We start from the raw sequence: 27,685 nt of genomic DNA on the forward strand, positions 1-27,685 counted from the left end.
CGCAGCAGTCTAAGGCACTGCATCACAGTGCTAGAGGTGTCACTACAGACCCTGGTTCAATTCCAGGCTGTATCACAGCTGGCCGTTATTCGGAGTCCAATAGGGCGGTGCACAATTGACCTAGCGTCATTAGGGTTTGGTCGGGGTAGACCGCCATTGACCTAGTGTCATTAGGGTTTGGTCGGGGTAGGCCGTCATTGTAAGAATGTTCTAAACTGACTTAAATATAGGTTAAATAAAAAATACTATTTAAGCGATAACACCAGAGAAGCGGGTGTTTGGAGGATATATTGGCACGGGTGTTGTTTTGTAGAACTGTGTCAATATGTCCTCCAAATACCAGCTTGGTGGGCATTATCACTTTTATACAAGGGGTTACCAACATATTCCAACAATGATGGACATATTTTCATAAACAAGGTTATTTTGATGAATGTATTCATACTATTTAATTCTTCCATGAGATACAGTGCATTCGGAAAGTATTCAGACCCCTTGACTTTTTCCACATTTTGTTACATTATTCTAAAATGGATAAAAACATTGTTCCTCATCAATCTACACACAATACCCCATAATGGCAAAGCAAAAAATGTTTTTTAGACATTTTTGCAAATGTATATGAAAAAAAAATGATATTTACATAAGTATTCAGACCCTTTACTAAGTACTTTCTTGAAGCACCTTTGGCAGCGATTACAGTCTTCTTGGGTATGACGCTACACGCTTGGCACACCTGTATTTGGAGAGTTCCTCCCATTCTTCTCTGCAGATCCTCTCAAGCTCTGTCAGGTTGGATGGGGAGCATTGCTGTACAGCTATGTTCGGGTCTCTCCAGAGATGTTCGATCGGGTTCAAGTCCGGGCTCTAGCTGGGCCACTCAAGGACATACAGAGAAATGTCCCAAAGCCACTCCTGCATTGTCTTTGCTGTGTGCTTAGAGTCATTATCCTATTGGAAGGTCAGCCTTCACCGCAACTATGAAGCAGGTTTTCATCAATGATCTCTCTACTTTGCGCTGTTCACCTTTCCCTCAATCCTGACTAGTTTCGCAGTCCCTGCCACTGAAAAACATCCCCACTGCATGATGCTGCCACCACCATGCTTCACCGTAGGGATGGTGCCATGTTTCCTCCAGACGTGGCTCTTGGCATTCAGGCTAAAGAGTTCAATCTTGGTTTCGTCAGACCAGAGAACCTTGTTTCTCAGGGTCAGAATCCTTTATGTGCCTTTTGGCAAACTCCAAGCTGGCTGTCATGTGCCTTTTCCTGAGGAGTGGCTTCCGTCTGATCACTCGACCATAAAGGCCTGATTGGTGGAGTGCTGCAGAGATGTTTGTCCTTCTAGACGGTTCTCCCATCGCAGCAGAGGAACTCTGGAGCTCTGTCAGGGTGACCATCGGGTTCTTGGTCACCTCCCTGACCAAGGCCCTTCTCCCTCGATTGCTCAGTTTGGCCGGGCAGCCAGATCTAGGAAGAGTCTTGGTGGTTCCAAACTTCTTACATTTAAGAATCATGGAGGCCACTGTGTTCTTGGGGACCTTCAATGCTGCAGAAATGTTTTGGTGCCGTTCTCCAGATCTGTACCTTAACAAAATCCTGTCTCTAGGCTCTACAGACAATTCCTTCAACCTCATGGCTTGGTTTTTGCTCTGACATACACTGTCAACTGTGGGACCTTATACAGACAGGTGTGTGCTTTTCCAAATCATGTCCAATCAATTGAATTTACCACAGGTGGACTCCAATCAAGTTGTAGAAACATCTTAAGGATGATCAATGGAAACAGGATGCACATGAGCTCAATTTTGAGTCTCATAGCAAAGGCTCTAAATAAATACTGTACCAGTCAAACATTTGGACACACCTACTCATTCAAGGGTTTTTCTTTATTTTTTACTTGTGTCTTGTTAAAGTTCATTTGTGGCATTTCAACTGATTGTGTTGTAACAAGGTAGGGGTGGTATACAGAAGATAACCCTATTTGGTAAAAGATCAAGTCCATATTATGGCAAGAACATGTCAAATAAGCCAAGATAAACGTACACCATTACTTTAAGACATGAAGGTCAGTCAATATGGAACATTTCAAGAACTTTGAAAGTTTCTTAAAGTGCAGTTGCAAAAACCATCAAGCGCTATGATGAAACTGGCTCTCACGAGGACTGCCACAGGAAAGGAAGACCCTGAGTTACCTCTGCTGCAGAGGATAAGTTCATTAGATTTACCAATTTACCAGCCTCAGAAATTTCAGCCCAAATAAATGCTTCCCTGAATTCAAATAACAGACACATCTCAACATTGACTGTGATGGAGTGCTGCATCCGATGACCTGGCCTCCACAATCACCCCACCTCAACCCAATTGAGAGGGTTTGGGATGAGTTGGACTACAGAGTGAAGGAAAAGCAGCCATCAAGTGCTAAGCATATGTGGGAACTCCTTCAAGACTGTTGGAAAAGTATTCCAGGTGAAGCCGGTTGAGAGAATATCAAGCATGTGCAAAGCTCTCATCAAGGCAAAGGGTGGCTACTTTAAAGAATCTAATATATGTTTAACACTTTTTTGGTTACTGCATGTTTCCATATGTGTTATTTCATAGTTTTGATGTCTTCACTATTATTCTACAATGTAGAAAATAGTCAAAATAAAGAAAAACACTTAAATGAGTAGGTGTGTTCAAACTTTTGACTGGTACTATATGTAAATAAGGTATTTCAGTTCTTTTTTTTATACATTTGCAAAAACAATTAGAAACCTGTTGTAACTTTGTCATTATTGGGTACTGTGTGTAGATTGATGCGGAGGAAAAGTAAGGTAATCCATTTTAGAGTAATGCTGTAATGTAACAAAATGTGGAAAAAGTCAAGGGGTTGGGATACTTTCTGAATGCACTGTATAGTCCCGACACAAATCTAAGGTTGTTACCCAAGCCGGCTGGTCGTTCGTTCTTTCGGTGCGGTTGCCAGAGAAGTGACCCAGCCCCTTAGTCTTTTTGTTCTGTTCCCAGTCGTTCGTTCTAAATGTTCCATTTCCATACTGGCTGGCAACGTTCTTATCCCTTGCTTGCTACTGTAGCTAGCCAATTACGGATAATTTACAGTCACGTCAAACAGTGCAGCCAGAATAACAGCAAAGTAGCTGCATTTGCATTTGTTTAAACTGGGTTCTAGTGACATTTATTTGCACTCATCCATAACGCTAATGAGGCGTGATTTCGCCTGGCTTTGAAAATGTGCTCTCTCGTCATCTAGTCAACAACACAGCTAACACAATCACTTCAAACGGAAGCTGGAAGGACTGCAAACTATCTGCATCTCGTTTCGTTTGACCTGTTTTCTATTGGCATTTCTTTTTGTATATTTGCATAAAAATCATGCCAGTTGATTCATGATTTCGACTGGCTAAGAAAAGCTATCTGCAGCTAGGTTTATACAAATCAACGCCGTTGAAAACCAAATGTTAATCAAAAAGAAATGGGCGATAATGTCTACATGCTTTATATAGTGGAGATCAAGTTTATAAATTGTCTGCTGGGCTGATGAGACAGTTGATTGCGCAGTGAGACGCGACAGAGTAAATATGTATTTTAACGTCATAGATTTAGCCAGTGGTAACTTGTGGAATAAACACCGGCTGGAATGCGATTTTAACCAATCAGCATCCAGGGTTAAACCCACCCGTTGTATAAGTAGGCCAAATAATACAGTGAATCACTAGGCTGTTTGTTACTCAGTTATTTGAATCTCAGGGTTTGATAAATTGATTATTTTCATTTCAGTATCAGGTTGTTATCAGTGAAGTCCATCGTTTCTAATCAATACAATTTGGCCACTGGGAGGCGACATTGGCATTTACTAAAGTAGACTATTCACTCAATGTGAGAAATCAACCATTGCTTATGAGAATGAGGGCAATTTGCTGCACCAAATAAAAGTACATAAAGTTACAAATTGCCTTAATATTGAGAAAAGCTGTATCTGAATTTTAAAATATTTGTATCATGAATACAAAATGTGTGAAATATTGCAAAACAAATTATTGTTTATTCTCTGCACACATCAGGGGTCTGAAAAAACTAAAGGTTTCACCCAGATAGGAAATACAGGAAATACAATACAAAGCCTATTGATATGAGAAATAACTATACTGTTTTTGAGTATATTGAAATCAAAAGAAAAATGTGTCCAAAATCGAAATTTCCAATATTGACTCAGAATTATTAACTCAAACATTACAATAAAGATTCACTTCTCATTCAGTTAAACCACCAATAATAATCTGGACCAAGGAATCAGTGATTATCATAGATTTTTAATGAACCAATTGAACCCAGGGACAGACTGGAGACAGAAATCCTCCTGGGAATTTCTAGCACACCGCCCTAATTTTGCCTCAAGGCTCCCACAATTCTCTTCCCTTGAGGCCACCATTATTAGCTAAATAATGGCAATTCTGCACTAAAACTACTACCATCTTTAGACCAGCCCTCTGGGCTAAAGATGAACCAGTCAATCTGGCATTTGCCAGAACCGCTCTATGGCCAGTCCGTTTCTGATTAAGCCCCTTGGAGAGAGGCCTGATATTGGAGAGGTAAGTCATGAGGAAAAGCCCCTTTAGACAAGAGGTGAACATCATAGGAAACGTATGTGATGACTCACACCATACCTGACTATTTGTTTGAAGTTCACTAATTGATTTATCCAAGCCGACTATACAACGGTTGTATGGTTCTGTCCGTACGATAATGACTTTTGACAAGGTTTCAAAGCCACATGGCTTAGTCACAGGGTAGGAAATACCTTGGTGTGGTTCTCAAGCATTCAAACTGTGGACCCCTCTCACTGAATAATAGGCTGTTTAATTGTTACTGATACACAACGGATAGCCTATCTTTTACAGCTTAGATATAATAGAACAGATCAGAATGGAATAGAGTAGAATAGATTGTGTCAGTAGTGAACTTCATTATGACACTATATCCAGAAAGCTATGACAGATATATAACCAGACACCTCTGTTCTCTTGGCCCTCCCGGGGTTCCTAAAGAAGGAACATAATCCTGCAGCAATAGGAAATGTGAATTATTATGTGAATTATAATTAATGGATATTTTTTGCTTTACAGGAAAATTCTCAGCAACAAAAGAGGGATCAAATTAAGATCCTACATCTGTAAAATGTCAAACGTAAATGTAAAAATGAATGCGTTTCTCGTTTGAAAATTACATCTGAAAACCTCTGTTGTATCTCGGTATCAGTTAGAAACAGGAGTCATTACAGATTCCCCATGCAGTAAACATGCTGACCCTCTCCATGAACTGATGCTAATCTTATGCTATTTGGGAGCCTATGGAGCGTTCATATCATAGGCCTACTATAGGAGAGATCAGGAATACATGTTTAAAGTTATTATAAGGGGTCTTCAAAGAGCTTTACTGGAGAGCACTGTACTGGAAAATGCACCAAATCCCTTCCACAATGTTAATGTTTTGAGAAATCTATTTTTAGATCAGAACTCTACCAGTTACTAGGTTACAGTAAATGGTGATGTCAGTCAATGTGGTGTCAGGGAATGTAATGTATGTGTCAGTCAATCAAAATGTACTTAGCAATTCTATTAATAGAAATGGTGGGTTATTGGTTATTACCATTGGTTATTTTTTAGAATGAGTATATCAGAGAGTCCTACAGCTGATATGGACTCTTCCCAGCTAGCACATTTAGTTCCTTGGAAGTTGTGAGAAAGTCCATTTTTGGTTTCCCATTGGTTCTGGGAATAAAGCCATAAGTTTCCTGACCAGTAAAACAGAATGTTTTTTAAACGTTCTGAGAAGGGAACATTTTGCCTGTTCTTGGAAAGTTCATTTTTAGGTTGCATGGAGGTTCTGTGAACGTTTTACTATGGTTCCCTGAAAGTTTAATTGGAGGTTTTTATTAATGTTCTGAGAATGGAAAGGATAGGTTATTTGAAGGTAATTAAATAATGTTCTGAGAATAAGATTTTTAATAACACTGCTATCTTAGTTTGGGTTAAATGTTTTGAACTCCAAGCACAGATAGGAAATTAATTTGCTTACCCATTAATCATTACCCATTAATCATTACCCATTAATCATTACCCATTAATCATTACCCATTTACTTACCCCTGGGGTGGCAGGAAGCCTAGTGGTTAGAGCGTTGGCCTGGCAACCGAAAGGTTGCAAGATTGAATCCCCGAGCTGACAAAGTAAAAATCTGTTTTCTGCCCCTGAACAAGGCAGTTAACCCACTGTTCCTAGGCTGTCAATGAAACTAAGAATTGTTCTTAAGTGACTTGCCTAGTTAAATAAAGGTTAAAATGTTTTATTGTGTTCTGAGAAAATTATTTGAAATAGAACCATGAGGAAACCTGCAGAAAATGTTATGCGGAAGTACTGAAATTCCCACAGAAGAACGTTGTTTCTTAACATTCTGGGAACAATTTGAGAACACTACCTGTAGGAAACGTTATGCAGAAGTACTAAAGTAGTACTTCTAGCACAATTCCCAGAATGTTGTGGTAAGGTTGAATGCAAAATAACCATAGGACAATCACACTACGTTATGTGCGTTATGAACGTTATGTGCTGGCTGGGTCACGTATCTCAAACATGTTTTCTAGTAAAGATTGGATCTCAAAATGTTACATTTACTGTTAATAATGTGCACACACAAAAGAATAATAAGAACAGAGAGAGAACATTTTGAGTTCAGTTTACTTACACCCACTTACTCTATCAACACACAAATCACCTCTGACACCACAGATGGATCTCAGCCCGAATAACACCCACATTCAGTCTTATAGTGTGTGTGTGTATATGTGTGTGTGTAGAGTAGTTAGTTAAACCCACCACCACCAAATGACCATTTCTGCATACCCAGCAGTTGACTTCTCTAGCACTCCCTCACAAGAGATTTAAAAAATGATCCACAGATTCTGCAAAAGTAAACATCCGTTGCAGCTGTCAGACTAAATCTTGGAAAACAACATGGTCTTTCAACAATATAGTGGTGTAGGAATGATGCCATGGTCTGTGTCTATATAGAGGCAATGTTATAAACCACTTATTTTGTTGTTTTGTATTTTCACCCCTTTTTTCTCCCAAATTTCATGTTATCCAATTGGTAGTAGTTACAGTCTTGTCTCGTCACCGCAACTCCCATACAGACAAAGGTTGAGAGCCATGCGTCCTCCGAAACACAACCCAACCAAGCTGCACTGCTTCTTTACACAATGCCCATCCATCCCGGAAGCCAGCCACACCAACGTGTCAGAGGAAACACCGTACACCTGGCTACCGTGTCAGCGTGCACTCTGCCCATCCCGCCAGAGGAGTCGCTAGTGCCGTCCAAACCTTCCCCTAACCTTGACGACGCTGGGCCAATTGTGCGCCGCCCCATGGGCCTCCCGGTCGGGGCCGGCTGTGACAGAGCCTGGACTCAAACCCAGACTCTCTAGTGGCACAGCTAGCACTGCGATGCAGTGCCTTAGACCACTGTGCCACTCGGGAGGCCTATAAGCCACATTTTAATCAAAAGTTGGTTTGCAACCACACTTGACTTATCAGATACAAAACACATTCGAAGAGCATTACAAAAACATTGTTTATTTTTTATAATGACAATGTTTTCACCTTTCCATACTTTTGGCACTCAAGATATATTCAGTTCTAACCAAACGGACAATCAAGTATCTGTTTATATTCTATTCTATTTCTTTCTAGATTATTATTTTCTGTTATGATTTGATCTGATCTCTTCTGTTCCATCCCTTCCATTATGTTCTGTTCCCAGTGGTGTAAAGTAACTAAGTAAACTACTTTGAAGTACTACTTTGTATTTTTGGGGGGTATCTGTACTTTACTATTGATTTTGTTGACAACTTTTACTTTTACTTCACTCCATTCCGAAAGAATAATGTACTTTTAACTCCATACCTTTTCCCTAGACACCCAAAAGTACTTTTCAAATGCTTAGCAGGACTGCAAAGGGGTCCAATTCACACACTTATCAAGAGAACATCCCTGGTTATCCCTGCTGCCTCTGATCTGGTGGGCTAAATTAACACAAATGCTTCATTGTAAATTATGTCAGATTTTTGGAGTGTACCCCTAGCTAGCCACAAATGAAATAAGCAAGACAATGGTGCCCTCAGGTTGCTTAATATAATGAATTAGATTTTTTTAAATTATTTTACTTTTGATGCTTAAGTATATTTTACCAATTACATTTACTTTTGATACTTGAGTATATTTAAAACTTAATACTTGGTTTTAAACTTTTACTCAAGTAGTATTTTACTGGGTGACTTTCACTTTTACGTGAGTCATTTCTATTAAGGAGCCTTTACTTTTACTCAAGTATGACATTTGGGTACTTTTCCCACCACTGTCTGTTCTGTTCCATGCTATTCCCATTCCATACGATTCCATGCCATTATAATGTGTGAAGGGAAATATCATTCCACCAAATTCCTGGCTGGTAAAAAAAAATGGCAGTTGCCATACTTCCTAACTGAACAGTTTTTTAAAATTATCATACCTTACTTCCTAACTGAACAGTTTTTTTTATCATACCTTACTTCCTAACTGAACAGTTTTTTGTATTATCATACCTTACTTCCTAACTGAACAGTTTTATTTTATCATACCTTACTTCATACCTGAACAGTTTTTTTTTATCATACCTTACTTCCTAACTGAACAGTTTTTATTAGGATACATAATAATGTATCAATAACGCATCACTACTCTGACAGTTACACCCCACGCCTTTTCACCGTGCTATATTTACTTTAAACCGGTTTTCAAATCACACCCCCAGGGAGGGCTTACAATTATAAAACAGAACCTCATTGGATGGAAGCAGATCACAAATCACACCCCCAGGGAGGGCTTACAATTATAAAACAGAACCTCATTGGATGGAAGCAGAGATACACGCGCTCTCACTCTGACACCGCCTATCTTTCAATCTCACCAACCAACGAAGCAACACCACACGGAGCAGCTGTGTTTTTGTCCCAAGAGTTCAAAGAGAGAGTGAAAGAAGCCACAATGAAGACCCAAATTCGTTTCGCGTTCTCCATACCACTCTTTGTAGTTTGTTTTCTGGTTGGTGCCATTTCCACAGTGAATGGTAAGTTGTTTTTGTTTACAGTTAACCTAGTTTAAGCCTTTTATAATGCGCTGAGCACACCGTGTGTCGGTCCGAGGTGGATATTGAGCAGTGGTGTCATGCGAGTATATATATATATATATATATTTATATATATACACACACACACACACACACACACACATTGGAAAGCGGTGTCCTTTTCTCTACGCAATTTCATTTCAAGGCTGGCATAAATGGCACTACCAATTCAGTTTCCCAAAGTAACACCCCATTCCTGTTTTGGGCATTTGGAGAGGTCCTTGAGTGAGGCATGGGAATAGATTGCTGCATGGAATTTATATATATATATATATGTGTATGTGTGTGTGTGTGTGTATTTACATTTTTGTTGTTGTTTAGTATTTAACTTAACAATATACAATGGACAGTTTTGAACACAGTTGTTGTTATGTAGTGCTTGGTTAAGTGTGATTGACGTGGCTAATCTAATTTTATTCACTCCCTCTGTAGCAACAGTGCTTAAAAAAGCATTTCCATATCAACCAACTAGGCTAATTGTCATTCTATAGGTATAAAGATAACATAAGCATTTCTTCGGATTAGGCATAAGTAGGTATAAAAACCTCTGCTTGAAATAACTAACACCTACCTAAGGGCATTGTGTTCCAAGTGCTCCTCACAGTAGTCCCCATTATGTTTGCCCATGTCCCATCTTTATGCCGTTGGCACTCTGCTTTCTTTGCATCCAGGACATGTGTGGATGAATAGAAAGGATTTTGCATCCAGGACATGCGTGGATGAATAGAAAGCATTTTGCATCCAGGACATGCGTGGATGAATAGAAAGGACGTATGGGGGAAACCATTTACATGGTGGCATTTGTTTCTTCCTCAAACTACACACTGTCCCCAATCCAGATATGTATAAATCACTGAGCTATATTTACCAGAACCCAAGTTAAGAGCTTTTAAAGTGTGCTTCAGTCAAGAAGTAAGAAGTGAGAACCACATTCAAAGATTCTATTCCGTTTCATTCTAACTGCATTGAGAGGCATGAGAGAAACACCAACACCCACTGCAATTGCTGGTGTTGTTTGTATTAAATAACCATTACTAGAACTAATTATTACACTGAACAATAATATACAAATATATTTAAATTGGATAATTTTACATTTCAGTGTGATTATGAACAGTAAACAACAAATCCTTAAAAACAAACACTAATAGACAACCCTGGATGGCAGGAAAGATCGCAGAAATAAGGACCAAAATAATGACAATAATTGAACTTCAGCTCGCAGGAAAAGGTACTGGAACGCGTTGCCGACATCTCCATGGCCAGGTGGAACAATCTCATTTGCTGAGAGATAAGATGAAATTTGTCATACAGGAATAGTAAAAACAATACAAATACTCACAGCAATACAAGACAATCATACAAAATATAGATATGTAGTGAGGCAAGTAAAATAGTAGAGTTCCAGTGTGCAAAAGACCCCAATGGCAGTGGGCAGGAAGGATTTAATTCATGTTGATATTAATTAATTTGACCGTGTCTATCTCTCTGACAAACAAAGTGATCTCTGACGCAAACTCCTTAGATCATCATTCATAAAAGTTTACTGACAACTCCGTCATTTTAGCTAATTGATTGTGATCATTAGATGTCCTGTCTTTCTCTCTGTGTTTGTGTGTCTGAGGGAGAGACTGTCAATGACACACACACTTTAGCTGAGTGCTCCATGGTGAAAACCACCTCGGTTCCAAAGCTGGCCACCAGATCCATGAGCCTACCCACTCTTCACCAACTTACCCCGACGGGAAGAAAACAACATGTTTCACACGCTTTATCAGTCTTATTTATTTTGGTCCACAAGAAAGTAAATTGTCATGAAGACCCAAATGTTTTACACACGCACACACATTCTCTAGATCACCTTTACTCCACACACAGAATTGCATACAAAACTCTCCCTTGCCCTCCATTTGGGAAATCTGACCATAACTCTATCCTGATTCCTGCTTACAAGCAAAAACTCAAAACAGGAAGTACCAGTGACGCACGCGCTCAATACAGAAGTGGTCTGATGAAGCAGATATTAAGCTACAAGACTATTTTCGCTAGCACAGACTGGAATATGTTCCGGGATTCATCCGATGGCATTAAGAAGTTTACCACATCAGTGACCGTACGTACATATCCCAACCAGAAGCCGTGAATTACAGGCAACATCCGTACTGAGCTAAAATCTAGAGCTGCTGCTTTCAAGGAGTGGGATACTAATCCGGCCGTTTACAAGAAATCCCACTACGACCTCCGACGAGCCATTAAACAGGCAAAGCATCAATACAGGACTAAGGTCAAATCCTAATATGCCAGCGCTGACGCTCATCAGATGTGGCAGGGCTTGCAAACCGGCACAGGTTACAAATGGAAAGCCAGCCACAAGCTGCCCAGTGACGCGATCCTACCAGACTAGCTAAATGCCTTCTGTGCTTGCTTCGACGCAAGCAACACTGAACCATGCATGAGGGCACCAGCTGTTCCGGATGACTGTGACCACACTCGCCTTAGCCGACCTTTTTAAACAGGTTAACAGTCACAAGGCCGTAGGGACAGACTGATTACCAGGACACGTAAGCAGAGCATGCGCTGAACAGCTGGCAAGTGTCTGACATTTTCAACCTCTCCCTATTACCGTTTTAGTACACAAGGGGCTGCTAAAAATGCCCATTGGTGTCTATCACCAGAATGCTAACAAAATTAGCACAAGTACTAGCGAATTTCCATAGAGGCTGCGAACTAAATAGGCCAATGACCGCAAACAACAAACTAATTGCAGAGATAGGCAATCCAGCTCATAAAGTTATATGAGTGTAGGTAGTAGCTACTTGGTGAGTTTGGAAATTAACAAGCGAATGTGAACTAAAGATATTGTGCAAATGAGCACATTGTTTATGAATGTTTGTCTGAAGGAAGAACAGCACTGGCTCTGGAGCAACATGTGTACACGCTGTGTCTGTGTTAGGGCAGTGGGCCTTCCTGCTCTGCTCGAAGGGCAGGCAGGTAGCCTAGCGGTTAAGCTAATGACATTGTGTGCTTAACTAGCTTGCTTACCTTGCTTGCTCCTAGTTGAAGATGATCTCTTCATGATGAGGTGACTGGATTGGATTCCTCATTTTGTTGACAATCGTTGGCACCACTCGTAAAATAATCATTGATTTGCTGGTAATTCAGAGTGTACTGGCACCATTACTCATAGTAATGACAACTACTTAGTAATGACAACTAATAGCCACATCGCTATTTATCTGAGTCGGCTGTTAATGATTATTGATGACTGAGACAGCGGGAAGACTGCGTGTGCTAGGCTACTATAGGATGACAGGAGCCCAATCTCAATTCTCACCCCTTCTCGCCTGTGCACTCGTTCACACCCCCTCAAAGATTTAAAAGCAATGGATTGGTGTATTGGTAGACATTTCGTAGACATTTCATCGACACCTATCTGATGATTTTACGTCTTTGAGGGGAGTGAAGACAAGTGGTAGGGCGTAGCAAGAAATAGGATGCAGCTCAAAAAGGATGGAAGATGACTAAAGCTGCCTCTCACTTCCAACAAGTTTACGATAGGATATCGATTGATTACTACCTAAAATCGAAATAAATCTGAACTGCGTAAATGAATGGAATACTGTTATTTTGGCCAGCTAATAACCACCAATCAAGGCAAGCAAATTGCAGCGGTGATAGAAGTTGGGCATACTAGCTCACATGTCAACCTTGGAAATGCCTTTTAGCAATCATAAAATATTTGTACATAACATTTTCCATTCAATGTTTGCCTGCATATTCCCTGCATTTTTGTAGTATAAAACATTTGACAAGCAATTTAAATGTCAACGACAACAGCAAAAAGCATATTGGATATGGGCAATTCCATGGTAACAGAATGATTCTGAGACTCCGATACCAGAATTTGGACTTCGATACCAGGTTTATTGTCACAATACCAAAATGATACCATAGCAAAAATTTAAGCCAAGTCACAAAATGGAACTTGATCCAGACAGATCCTTTGTGTTTATCATTACATTTGAAATTTTTTTGGTATGTTTTTTCAGAGAAAGCCATGTATATCACAACTCAGGATAAGACCCAGATGCAGATATGGGAGTCGGATAGTACAGATCTCCGATTATTTATTAGAAACACGGGGCAAGCAACGGGCAGGTCAAGGGCAGGCATAGGTTTGTGATCAGGTCAGAGGCAGGCAGGTACAGGACAGCAGGCAGGCTCAGGGTCAGGGCAGGCAGAACGGTCAGAACCGGGGAAAATTAGGAAACAGAACTAGAGAAACAGGAAGGCGGGAAAGAACGCTGGTAAGACTTGACAAACAGGTCAGGGTGTGTCGGTGTATGCATGAATTTATCAATGATGAATTTATGTTAGCTTCAGCTGTAAGCTAGCAAGGAAAGGTAGCCTACAAAGCTGGAAGCTACCGGTATCTTCAGTCTTGCACTGTAGAGCGTTCTAGCCTGTAATACACGTTGTTTTGCAAACCGGTATTTAATAGTTGCAACATTTCTACATGCCGTGTTGTATTATTCAAGTGTGCTCAGTGCAACATGAGTGGGGAGCTAACATGATGCAGCCCAGAATCCCAGTGAGTGCAGTGGTTAATCAGGAAATGCTAGAGCTAGCATGAGTAGGTAGGTGGAGCAGGCACGTTGCTCTCGTGCTATAAGGGGACACATCAACTGCACCGATAATAGACCAACTTGATCCTCTCTAAATCAGTAGACGACGTGTCAAACACATTTGACAGAAGTAACCTACGAAAGTTTAAAAAAATTCTAGTACCGCTTTTCATGTTCTAGTGCCAAAGTGTCGGCATACCATCCAACACTAAATCATATAACTCTATGCAAAAGTACTACTTTTAACCAGAAAATTTGACAAAAACACATTTACTTGAAGAGCAGTGAGGATGCAAAGTTTTGTAACAATGACGGTCTGTGAAAAATCTGCGTCTCAACATCATTCTGTTACGGCCCATATGCTTTTCTCAGATCTCATTTCCACTCGGGTTTAATACTGCACATATAGACAGTGTAATTGAGCTATATTCCTTTTAAAAGAGAAAGTCCTTGCCCTAAAATGTAGTCTAAACTCATTTATTTTCTTCCTAGGGGCATAAGGCTAGCAGCGGTAAATACACATATCTCAAAGCCAAAGCACTGATATTGGGCCCATTTCAAGACTATGGTGTTAATGAGTTTTTAAAATTGATATTATATATTGACTGTTAATTAGACTTTTCACATTGCACAAGTTTATGAACATGTCATTTAGTAAACCTGTAAACAATACATTCATTACATTAAGTGCATCTGGGTTGACAAATACATGTATTATATTCTACATCTCGTTTTACTCTAAAATGAGTTCCAATACATGTCATTAACATGGCTACCATTAGGGGGCAGCAGGTAGCCTAGTGGTTAGCGCGTTGGGCCAGTAACCAAAAGGTTGCTGGGTCGAATCCCTGAGCTGACAAGGTAAAAATCTGTCGTTCTGCCCCTGAACAAGTCAGTTAACCCACTTCCCCTGTAGGCCGTCACTGTAAATAGGGATTGTTTCAAAATAAATGTTAAATAATTTAAAAAATAAATCATTAATAAATACTTGTTCTGTATTTTTAACAGATCAGGGCTGAAAAAACAGACTGCTGCTACCTGATTGGTTGAATGTGGTGCACAACCCTCATTAGCATAGTGGTGGATCTTTTTTGATTTATTATTAAGACTTATTTTCCCTTTTTTTTCACCAACGAACCATTCAATCCAGTTAAGGAGGAAACCGCCAACTCTGCAGCCTGAATGGAGGATGTTTTATGTTAAATAAAGGTTAAATAAATACATTTAAAATATATATATGAACTGGTCCACGGGGGACACGAGTGTATTGTCGCCTGGACACATTAAAGTTGGACTTAAGATCCCTGCTGCACCAGTGAGAGAGAAAAGGAGGCAAGGAAGAGCTACTGTTTTGGTCTGCATGCAGTCCTAGCAGTGTCATACAAAATGTTTACAAACGAAGGAAGGTTCTGGGAACTAAGGCAGGTTTTCTGGGGTTTTGTTAGGGGTAGGTTTGATTGGGAAGGCTCAGAGTAAGATTCAATGCTGTAACTAATGTAGATTTACACTATCAGAACTGTACATGGCTGGCCTGGTTATACTGTACATCCACAATAGTTGCTAGAAAGGATAATGTGAAAATAAAATATCAGAGCCAGCACAGTATGGTTTGGGTCGGTTGTATGGTTTCATTGGAACGTTGCAAGAATAGTCCAGTTTCTGGGGGTTAGAAGAATATTGCATCAACATCATGCCAAACATATACAGAAACTGCCATGTTCTCAGAATATAAGATATGCAGTTCATGGGAACTGTTTAAAGCAGGACGTTCTGGCATAGTCCCGTGGAGGTTTTTGTCTAGTTCCCAGCTTGTTCCGGTGATGTCCCTAAATACATTTTTCAAGTTCTGTTTGACATTAAGGGAATGTTCTCCTAACACTAACGCTTCAACATGCTAAATAGGTTCTCAGGAGGTTTTTGCTAACATGCATAGAATTTCCCCCTAACTAACGGAAAACTGGACACTCAAACATCAGGGTATCATTACAAAAACATTCTCTCTCCCTAGAAGTGTTAGCTGGGTCAAGCTTTGTGCTGAGTCAAGTAACTGGTCAGTGTTGTGGTAAGGGAAGTGCAAAGCCATGATTTGTGTCATGCTGAGGCTTACTTTTTCTCACAACAAGACCACATGGGGCAGCTGACAGAACCAGGGCTAAATATAGTTAGATTCAGGGCCAAATGCTTGACGTGTGTGTGTGCACGTGTGTGTCCTATGAACCATTCAAGAATCTGCAGCCTGCCATAGCCTTTGCCATCTGCAGTACCAGTAGGGTCCTGCCTTTGGGGACCCGTCTCATTTTTGTTCTGATGACTTCGTTTAATGTCAACTCTTTCCGAGGGCCTCGTATTCATTTTTAATAGCGACCGGCTAATCAATCTTTCTTTGCAAAATGGAACATTCCAATTTGGGCCTCGGTGTCGTTCGTCCCACTTTCCAATCTGTTGTGTTAAATATTTTAAATGCCATCCTATGATCTGATACATGCAGCCAAACTCAATTCAAACTTCGCAGCATCCTTTTTGTGGCCAGCAAAGCGACTCACTTGATTAGAAGAGTTTCGGAACAGTGATTTATACACAATCTGAAGTGTAACAAGTAGAAATGGTAGGCGTTCAGACTTAGCGATAAGGCTTTGCCAATAACATGAAGTTCATAGAAGCTACAGTACTCTAGGCTACGTGAGTTAGCCTATGTCTGAGAATGCCTTTTTATGTGGATTTATATAAGTTGTTTATTTTTGGATAGAGCTTCAGTTTCTTGGCATTTTCTCGCATGGAATAGCCTACATTTCTCAGAGCAAGAATAGACTGACGAGTTTCAGAAGAAAGGTCTTTGTTTCTGGCCATTTTGAGTCTGTAAATCGAACCCACAAATGCTGATGCTCCAGATACTCAACTAGTCTAAAGAAAGCCAGTTTGATTGCTTCTTTAAATCAGCACAACAGTTTTGAGCTGTGCAAACATAATTGTAAAAGGGTTTTCTAATGATCAATTAGCATTTTAAAATGATAAACTTGGATTAGCTAACACAGCGTACCATTGGAACACAGGAGTGATGGTTGCTGATAATGGGTTGCTGATAATGGGCCTATGCAGATATTTCATACAAAATCATCTGTTTTCAGCTACAATAGTCATTTACAACACTAACAATATCTACACTGTATGTCTGATCAATGTTATTTTATTTTAATGGACAATTTTTTGCTTTTCTTTCAAAAACAAGGACATTTCTAAGTGACCCAAAACTTTTGAACGGTAGTGTGTGTACACAAGATATACAACATGACTAGTGTGCTCCTAAAACAGTGCAATTTTGGTTTTGTAATCTCATTTTCAAACAAAACAGCCTTTTTCCATATGGTCAATATACCACGGCTAAAGACTGTTCTTATTCGCGACGGAGTGCCTGGACACAGCCCTTAGCCGTGGTATATTGGCCATATACCACAAACCCCTGAGGTGCCTTATTGCTATTATAAACTGGTTACCAATATAATTAGATATTTAAAAATAAATATTTTGTCATACCTGTGGTATATGGTCTGATATACTACGGCTGTCGGCCAAACAGCATTCAGGGCTCGAACCAGCCAGTTTATCATTTTGTTTATACCCCTGATTTAGCTTCATGTCATGCTTGATGATAACTTGAGTGTTCTCGACTGCCTTTTTATAGGAGACATGATTTTGCCCTTGGTTGCATAGCATAATGTGCTTACTAATCTACTAACTGCAAATTTTGTCATTGAACGTACACGCGCAGCCAGAATAAACTTTGTCTGCAGTGGATGTTCTTGCGCTTCAATTCGATTAGAAGACTGCCCACTTACGTCTAGGCGCATTCTTTTTGTAGCGAATTAAGCCTGGTAATTCTATTGCAACAGCATGACAACAACCTTCTCCTGCCCTCCCCTCCCGGCCTTCTAAGTGTCCTCAAATGGACCACTCCTGGGAGTTTGTAGGGAACCTGGCTCGCGTAAACAGTCCCAGGTCTTTTTGAAATGACGCCAATGTCTCCAGTCAGTCTGTTGTTTTTGTTTTCCACCTGCCTTTCTAATGCGATCACCCCTGTTGGTGTCTGTTGGCCCAAGCAGCCTGACATGCAAACCTCATGGGCCACATTGTGTGCACAGGCATTGAAAAATAAATGTACATATACATGATATTCAATCATTTCACCTACACCGCTTGTGTATGTGAATGAGCGTCTGAGTAGCCAAGTGCTAAAATATAACTTAGTTCTATTTGAAATGTGCCATGCGCTGCAAGTCCCCTCCTTATCGGCTACCAGGAAGCCACAAACCCACGTGGATGTTTTAAAGACCAAACAAGAAGAGATTAATTTAAAGATAACTAACTAGGTTTACCTTTTATCTGTGGATTAAGCGTCAGAGTATATACACACACAATTTCGTCCAGGTCAAAATTCTTCAAAGAACCAGCTAAAAAGAGGGTCTTATACATGACCGGTGAAATATGATATTTTAACCTGCATGTCATGATTTCGTCTTGCGTGGATGGTGAAAATCAAAATGCTTGCGATGGCAGATGCACACGCGTGACTGGTGTAGTTAGCACGTGAGCTTGATCCTCTCAGTAGCAGATTAATCTTAATCTTGAACACAGACCTCTGACAGTCTATACAGCATTATATACAGGGCATTTGGAAAGTATTCAGACCCTTTGAAATTCTCCACATTGTAATGTTAAAGCCGTATTCTAAAATGGATTACGTTTAAAATGTTTCTCATCAATCTACACACAATACCCCATAATGACAAAGCATTTTTGCAAATGTTTTTTTTTTTTTTTTTAAACATACCTTAATTACATACGTATTCAGACACTTTGCTATGAGACTTGAAATTGAGCTCAGGTGCATCCTGTTTCCCATTAATCATCCTTAAGATGGTTCTACAACTTGATTGGAGTCCACCTGTGGTAAATTCAATTGATTGGACATGATTTGGAAAGACACCCACAGTTGACAGTGCATGTCAGAGCACAAACCAAGCCATGGTTGAAGTAATTGTCCATTGAGCTCCGAGCCAGGATTGTGTCAAGGCACAGCTCTGGGCAATGGTACCAAAACATGTATGCAGCATTGAAGATCCCCAAGAACACAGTGGCATCCATCATTTTTAAATGGAAGAAATTTGGTACCACCGACTCTTTCTAGAGCTGGCCGCCCAGCCAAACTGAGCAATCGCGGGAGAAGGACCTTGATCAGGGAGGTGATCAAGAACCCGATGGTCATTCTGACAGAGCTCCAGAGTTCCTCTGTAAAGATGGGAAAACCTTCCAGAAGGGCAACCATCTCTGCAGCACTCCACCAATAAGGCCTTTATGGTAGAGTGGCCAGACGGAAGCCACTCCTCAGTAAAAGCCACATGACAGCCAGCTTGGAGTTAGCCAAAAGTCACCTAAAGGACACTGACCATGAGAAACTAGATTCTCTGGTCTGATGAAACTTGCCTGAATGCCAAGTGTCACATCTGGAGGAAAACTGGCACCACCCCTATGGTGAAGCATGGAAGGGGGCAGCATCATGCTGTGGGGACACTTTTCAGCGGCAGGGACTGGGAGACTAGTCAGGATCGAGGGAAAGATGAACGGCGCAAAGTACAGAGCGATTCTTGATGCAAACTTGCTCCAGAGCACTCAGGACCTCAGAATAGTACAAATGTTTACCTTCCAACAGGACAATGACCCTAAGCACACAGCCAAGACAAAGCAGGAGTGGCTTCAGGACATGTCTGTGAATGTCTTTGAGTGGCCCAGCTAGACCCCTGACTTGAACCCGACTTGAGCCAACCCCCACGATGTTCGGGAGTCCAGTAGGGCTATCACGGCATAGGCGGAACCTCCCTCGACGTCCAAGGGGGGTGGAGGGGTGTTGTGGGGGACAGCATCAGCCAGGGGACCAGAAACCACCGGCCTGAGAAGGGAGACATGATAAGGTAGTCACTAGGAACCTGTAACCTATACGTCACCTTGTTGACCCTCCGGAGAACCTTGAATGGCCACACAAACAAGGGGCTCAGCTTCTTGCAGGGTAGGCCAAGTGGGAGATTCCTGGCAGAGAGCCAGACACGATTCCCAGGATGGAATACGGGAGTCTCACTGTGGTGGCGGTCTGCCTGCTCCTTCTGACGGACGGTGCACCGGAACCATTTGTCCACCGCAGGGGCTTCGGTCTGGCTCGGAATCCACTGAGCCAGGGCCGGCTTATAACCCAGGGCACACTGGAGGAGTGACATAATGAATTCTGGGCATATTCCGCCCAGGGAAGCAATCGGGTCCTCTCCCCATGCCGGTTCTGGCAGTGACTCCTCAGGAACCCACCCCAGCTCCTGTTTCATCCTCTCCACCTGCCGGTTGGACTGAGGCCGGTACCCAGCAGTGAGACTGACCGTAACCCCCAGTTTCTCCATGCAAGCCCTCCATACCCGTGACGTGAATTGAGGCCCACGGTCGGAGACAATGTCCTCCGGAAGGCCATAGTGCCAGACGACCTGCTGGAACAGTGCCTCAGCGATCTGGAGAGCTGTAGGGAGACCAGAGAGCTGAATATACCGGCATGATTTTGAAAATCTGTCCACAACCACCAGAATGATGGTGAAACCGTCAGAGGAGGTGAGATCGGTAACAAAGTCAATGGGCAGACAAGACCAGGGACGCTGAGGCACGGGAAGGATCTTCCCTGCTGGACCGTGCCGGTGGGACTTAGTTTGGGCACACACAGAACAGGAGTTGATGTAACAAATAACGTCCTGTGCCTAGGTGGGCCACCAATGCTTCTCAGAGAGATTGAATAGTACAGGTGATCCCAGGATGTTCAGCGACGACAGCCGTGTATGCCCAGGTCAAAAGCCTTATCCCTGTGAGAATGTAGATGCGTTCAGGAGGACAGGTAGTGGGTGTGGATTCCCTCTCCATAGCCTGGCGAATGTCCAAATAAACAGTGCCTTGCGAAAGTATTCACCCCCCTGGCATTTTTCATATTTTGTTGCCTTACAACCTGAAATTAAAATGTATGTTTTGGGGAGTTGTATCATTTGATTTACACAACATGCCAACCACTTTGAAGATGCAAATATTGTTTTATTGTGAAACAAACAAGAAATATGACAAAACTGAAAACTTGAGCGTGCATAGCTATTCATCCCCCTAAGGTCAATGCTTTGTAGAGCCACCCTTTGCAGAAATTACAGCTGCAAGTCTCTTGGGGTATGTCTCTATAAGCTTGGCACATCTAGCCATTGGGATTTTTGCCCATTCTTTAAGGGAAAACTGCTCCAGCTCCTTCACGTTTGATGGGTTCTGCTGGTGTACAGCAATATTTAAGTCATACCACAGATGGCTTTTTTTCTGGCCACTCTTCAATAAAGCCCAGCTCTGTGGAGTGCACGGCTTAAAGTGGTCCTATGGACAGATACTCCAATCTCCGCTGTGGAGCTTTGCAGCTCCTTCAGGGTTATCTTTGGTCTCTTTGTTGCCTCTCTGATTAATGCCCTCCTTGCCTGGTCTGTGAGTTTTGGTGGGTGGCCCTCTCATGGCAGGTTTGTTGTGGTGCCATATTCTTTACATTTTTTTAAATAATGGATTTAATGGTGCTTCGTGGAATGGTCAAAGTTATTAAAGATTATTTTTTGTAACCCAACCCTGATCTGTACTTCTCCACAACTTTGTCCCTGACCTGTTTGGAGAGCTCCTTTGTCTTCATGGTGCCACTTGCTTGGTGGTGCCCTTTGCTTAGTGGTGTTGCAGACTCTGGGGCCTTTGTGAACGTGTGTGTGTGTATATATATATATATATATATACTGCTCAAAAAAATAAAGGGAACACTAAAATAACACATCCTAGATCTGAATGAATGAAATATTCTTATTAAATACTTTTTTCTTTACATAGTTGATATTGCTGACAACAAAATCACACAAAATGTATCAATGGAAATCAAATGTATCATCCCATGGAGGTCTGGATTTGGAGTAACACTCAAAATTAAAGTGGAAAACCACACTATAGGCTGATCCAACTTTGATGTAATGTCCTTAAAACAAGTCAAAATGAGGCTCAGTAGTGTGTGTGGCCTCCACGTGCCTGTATGACCTCCCTACAACGCCTGGGCATGAGGTGGCGGATGGTCTCCTGAGGGATCTCCTACCAGACCTGGACTAAAGCATCCGCCAACTCCTGGACAGTCTGTGGTGCAACATGACGTTGGTGGATGGAGCGAGACATGATGTCCCAGATGTGCTCAATTGGATTCAGGTCTGGGGAACGGGCGGGCCAGTCCATAGCATCAATGCCTTCCGCTTGCAGGAACTGCTGACACACTACAGCCACATGAGGTCTAGCATTGTCTTGCATTAGGAGGAACCCAGGGCCAACCGCACCAGCATATGGTCTCACAAGGGGTCTGTGGATCTCATCTCGGTACCTAATGGCAGTCAGGCTACCTCTGGCGAGCACATGGAGGGCTGTGCGGCCCCCCAAAGAAATGCCACCCCACACCATGACTGACCCACCACCAAACCGGTCATGCTGGAGGATGTTGCAGGCAGCAGAACGTTCTCCACGGCGTCTCCAGACTCTGTCACGTCTGTCACATGTGCTCAGTGTGAACCTGCTTTCATCTGTGAAGAGCACAGGGCGCCAGTGGCAAATGCCAAACGTCCTGCACGGTGTTGGGCTGTAAGCACAACCCCCACCTGTGGACGTCGGGCCCTCATACCACCCTCATGGAGTCTGTTTCTGACCGTTTGAGCAGACACATGCACATTTGTGGCCTGCTGGAGGGCATTTTGCAGTGCTCCTCCTGTTCCTCCTTGCACAAAGGTGGAGGTAGCGGTCCTGTTGCTGGGTTGTTGCCCTCCTACGGCCTCGTCCACGTCTCCTGATGTACTGGCCTGTCTCCTGGTAGCGCCTCCATGCTCTGGACACTACGCTGACAGACACAGCAAACCTTCTTGCCACAGCTCGCATTGAGGTGCCATCCTGGATGAGCTGCACTACCTGAGCCACTTGTGTGGGTTGTAGACTCTGTCTCATGCTACCAGTAGAGTGAAAGCACCACCAGCATTCAAAAGTGACCAGAACATCAGCCAGGAAGTATAGGAACTGTGGTCTGTGGTCACCACTTGCAGAACCACTACTTTATTGGGGATGTCTTGCTAAATGCCTATAATTTCCACCTGTTGTATATTCCATTTGCACAACAGCATGTGAAATTTATTGTCAATCAGTGTTGCTTCCTACGTGGACAGTTTGATTTCACAGAAGTGTGATTGACTTGGAGTTACATTGTGTTGTTTAAGTGTTCCCTTAATTTTTTTGAGCAGTATATATATATATATTACTGACATGTGACATTTAGATTGCACACAGGTGGACTTTATTTAACTAATTATGTGACTTCTGAAGGTAATTGGTTGCACCAGATCTTATTTAGGGGCTTCATAGCAAAGGGTGAATACATATGCACACACCACTTTTATTTTAAAAATTTCACTTCACCAATTTGGACAATTTTGTGTATGTCCATTACATGAAATCCAAATAAAAATCCATTTAAATTACAGGTTGTAATGCAACAAAATAGGAAAAACACCAATGGGGGTGAATACTTTTGCAAGACACAGTACGTCCCAGACCACAGGGGATACGACTTGAGATTGAAGGCAGGTCATCTGGCATTCGGGTGCCCAGTCCATGATTTTCATCCTCGACCATGAGATGGTGGGGTTATGGCATTGGAGGCAGAAGATGATCTTGTGAACTGGAGCATGAATTAAGAAGAAAGGAATGTTTACCTGATGAGTGGTGTGGTGTGGTGATGTGTGTAATGGTTCCGGATCCTAGTGGTCGATTTATCCAGGGCTTGAACCGGAAACTGAGAGGAGAGCGGGTATGAGGTGATGTTGAGGGAGGATTCAAGGGTCTGCTCAATAAAGTTCCCTGCAGCACCGAAATCCACTAGCGCTATAAAAACAGTACGAGTGACAGCCAGCTGGTGTTAGCGACACTAAAGGGTCTGGCAGAAAATGATGCAGATGAGATACACCTGCCCCAGGAGGTGGAAGATCACGTAACCGTTCCTCTGCTCTCGTGGCCCCAAGGTAGGACATACCGGACACTGCTGGACCACTCCTTGGGAAAGGAGCCCCAGCTTTTTCCGTCTATGTCGTTCAGCCGCGGGGAGTCTTGTGACCCCTACCTACAGAGTGGTCACTGAGGGAGGGAGAGAAGCAATGAGGCTACCAACACTCCCAATGTAGGTTATCCAGATGGCCGTCGCGATAAATGCATCCAAGGAGATGTTGTCATTTCGACATGCCAGTTCCGTCTGGACTTCCTCTCGCAGTCCTCTTCTGAATAGCGTATGCAGCGCCGGCTCATTCCATCCGTTAGAACCCGCTTCAGTCCACTGGATGCTGCTACAGTCCATGAGCCCCTCTTACTAAACCAGCTCCTCTTCTACTCTCTCCCAGACGGCCGTAGCCCACTCCAATGCCCGCCCTGTCAGCAGAGAAATAGCCGTGGCAACCTTGGACCTTTCAGTGGTGGGGCTCCCATCTGGTGCGCACTGGAGTAGGAAGCCACAGCATTTAGATGGGGTTCCATCATATTTATCCGGGAGGGACAGACGGGCATCGCTGACCTGAGTGGACTGCTGAATGGACTGGTGTTCTGGGTCGACTGATGGCAGAGTATTCTCCGCTAGTTGAAGGCAATGCCTCTTGGGTATGTTTTAAACATTATTGACTGCGAAGAACATCTTCCATAGCCGTCCCCAGTTGCACCAGCTGGTCATGGTGTTGACGAAGTAGGTATTCCTGTTCATCGACCATCTGGGAGAATTCCTGATTTCCTACTGCTTCCATTTGTTGAGGCAGCATTCTGTAACGGAGACGCTGGGAGTCGGGAAGCAAGTGCAGGTCGTGAGTTTAATAATAAACGGAACATGACCAATACAAGAGAAGCATACGGACAGGAAACACATTGTCAATACTGCCTGGGGAATGTGCCAAATAAAGGGGAGGTAATGAGTGAGGTAATGGAGTCCAGGTGTGCCTCATGATGGAGCGTAGGTGCGCGTAATGATTGATGCCAGGTGCGCGTAATGATCGTTGCCAGGACCGGTGGTTAGTAAACCGGTGATGTCGAACGCCGGAAGAGTGGGAGTACTGAGTAAAGGGTCTGAATACTTATGTAAATATGATATATATTTTTTATACATTTGCAAACATTTCTAAAAACCAGTTTTTGGTCTGTCATAATGAGGTATTGTGCGTAGATTGAAGAAGAAAAATGTAATCCATTTTAAAATAAGGCTGTAATGTAACAAAATGTGGAATAAGTCAAGGGATCTGAATACTTTCTCAATGCACTGTATGCTGAAACCTTTAACAAGGAGTTGCAGTCCATTTTGGAATGGGTGGCCAGTAACAAACTGGTCCTGAACATCTCAAAATCTAAGAGCATTGTATATGGTACAAATCATTCCCTAAGTTCTAGATTTCAGCTGAATCTGGTAATAAATGGTGTGGCTGTTGAACAAGTTGAGGAGACTAAATTACTTGGTGTTACCTGAGATCATAAACTATCATGGTTAAAACATGGAGAGAGGTCTGTCCATAATAAAGAGATGCCTTGCTTTTTTGACACCACACTCCGAAGTCCTGCAGGCTCTAGTTTTGTCTTAACCACATGACTGGATAATAATCAAGATCGGTGCTGCAAAGTAAAAGACCTAGTTAAGCTGCAGCTGGCCCAGAACAGAATGTCTTGCTCTTCATTGTAATCAGAGGGATAATATAAATACTATGCAATTACCAGTCTTTCTTGGCAAAAAGTTGGAGACTGACTGCATCACTTCTTATTTTCATAAAAAAACATTTGTGTTAAATCCCAAATTGTTTGCATAGTTACTTAATGCCACAGATTTGCCACCAGGGATCTTTTCACAGTCCCCAAATCCATATCAAATTCAAGAAAGCGTATAGTATTATATAGAGCCATTATTGCACGGAACTCCCTTCCATCTCATATTGCTCAAATGAACATCAAACCTGGTTTAAAAATAGCATATAAAGCAACACCTCACGGTACAGCGCCGGTACAGCGCCTCTCCCCTATTTGACCTCAATATTTTGTATGTACAGTATTGATATGTAGGCTATGGGTGGCATTTTTAAATTTGTTGTTCTATCCTTGAGCTGTTCTTGTCTATTAATGTTCTGTATTATGTCATTTTGTGTGGACCCTAGGAAGGAGTAGCAGCTGCTTTTACAACAGCTAATTGGGATCCTAATAAAATACCAAATACCTAGCCTTGCTAACTCACACTCCTCATTATAGAGTTAACGTGAGCCGGGAGTGTTTCTGCCTGCCTTATATCCCGAGCTGCTGATCCCTCAGTGAACTCAAATCCACTCTCTTTGTCTCAACCTGTGTACTTCCTGATTAGAGTCATGTGGCTGTGGCTCAGGGTATTTTTATTTGGCTTCGTACCAAGTGGCAAACTATTCTCTATATAGTGCACTACTTTTGACCAGGGTCCATAGTGCTCTAGTTGAAATGAGTGTACTATGTTGGGAATAGGGTGCCATTTGGGACGCTGCAGCCTTTGTCTGGTATTTGGACCAGCGGGGACTTGGTACATGGGAAAGGTCTGGGCTGTTACTCACCAAAGTTCATTATAACACAATGTCCTGTGCTCCAACCCTGGCAGCCACACTGAGCTGAATGACTCTCTGGTTGGTTCATAATAGTGTCACATTTGGTGGCAGCTGTGGGATCCTGTTGGTGTTATGTGAACAGAGAGAGGTCAACATTTCAAAGCTGTTATAAAAATGTGAACAAAATATCTTAAAGGCATACTGTGTTTTTCTTCACTCAGATGACATAAATATGGTATTGACTCTGGGTAAGTAGAAAAACAACTTAAATTTCACAGTATCCCTTTAAACCCCCCCCACTGCAGACACTTTTATCAGGGCATGTTTATTCAACTGCTATTAACTTTTCCTCATTGGCCAATACATGTACTAAATATATATATTTTTTTTACGCTCACAGAGATGAAATATAATCAATGAGTACGATAAAAGGGCCTTTGGTCTCCTCAGACTTCCTTCCTTCCCGAACTCAACACTTCAGCTGTTGAGAGAGGCTGATCAAACAGTTCAGCTGATCAAACATGTTAATAATCCCACTGCTGCCAAGGATTCAGCAATGCCCTTCTAAACTCCACCCTATGCTCTGTCTCCATCTTCATTCAATACTGACGATAAGGGTTGGGGTCAATGCCATTTTAATTAAAGTCAATTCCGGAAGTATACTGAAATTCCAATTCCGTGACCTACCGCCAATGAGTCAGAAAAATGAAACTGTCATTTCTCAATAAATGAAAGTGATACTTTAGCTATAATGAAAAGCCACAGGTTATCACGGAAATTTGTTGACCCCAAGTCTTATAGAAACTAATAAACCACTTCCCTATTATCATTTTATGTTGGTCAGGTGACTTTAGCTGAACAACGCAATGCATTTGAAATTGGTCTTAGGCTGTTTCACAATACAGAATCAGTTGTGTTTGTGAAGAGTTGCTTACTTAGAGGAGAAAATATAATGTTGATGGGAAAGAGCCAGCCGAAATGTATTTTTTTTCTTGAAAAGTTCCCGTGCTTATAATTAAGTCTATTGTCGCATCCGTGCGTCAATCTAAGAAATATCATTAAAAAATCGTCAGTTTTTTTTGCATGGACTGTGTCTCAATCCGCCAATGAATGAATCTCTCAACCAGCTCGACTATGAAGGCCTGATTTC

The 27,685-nt window shown here is 42.0% G+C and overlaps 1 protein-coding gene across 2 annotated transcripts in view; it reads left to right on the forward strand.

The window, feature by feature from the left end:
* Positions 1–8,954: 8,954 nt before the first annotated feature.
* Positions 8,955–27,685, forward strand: part of LOC109866932 (lactadherin) — a 46,737-nt gene continuing 28,006 nt past the window's right edge. Inside the window, exon 1 of one of the 2 annotated variants that reach the window (XM_020455847.2) lies at positions 8,955–9,161. In XM_020455847.2, coding sequence (XP_020311436.1) covers positions 9,080–9,161 — 82 coding nt within the window. In that variant the 5' untranslated portion in view covers positions 8,955–9,079. The remainder of the gene's footprint in view (positions 9,162–27,685) is intronic. The other variant, XM_020455846.2, reaches the window with a different exon arrangement.

Source organism: Oncorhynchus kisutch, linkage group LG22 (assembly GCF_002021735.2).
Source record: "Oncorhynchus kisutch isolate 150728-3 linkage group LG22, Okis_V2, whole genome shotgun sequence".
Taxonomy (NCBI): domain Eukaryota; kingdom Metazoa; phylum Chordata; class Actinopteri; order Salmoniformes; family Salmonidae; genus Oncorhynchus; species Oncorhynchus kisutch.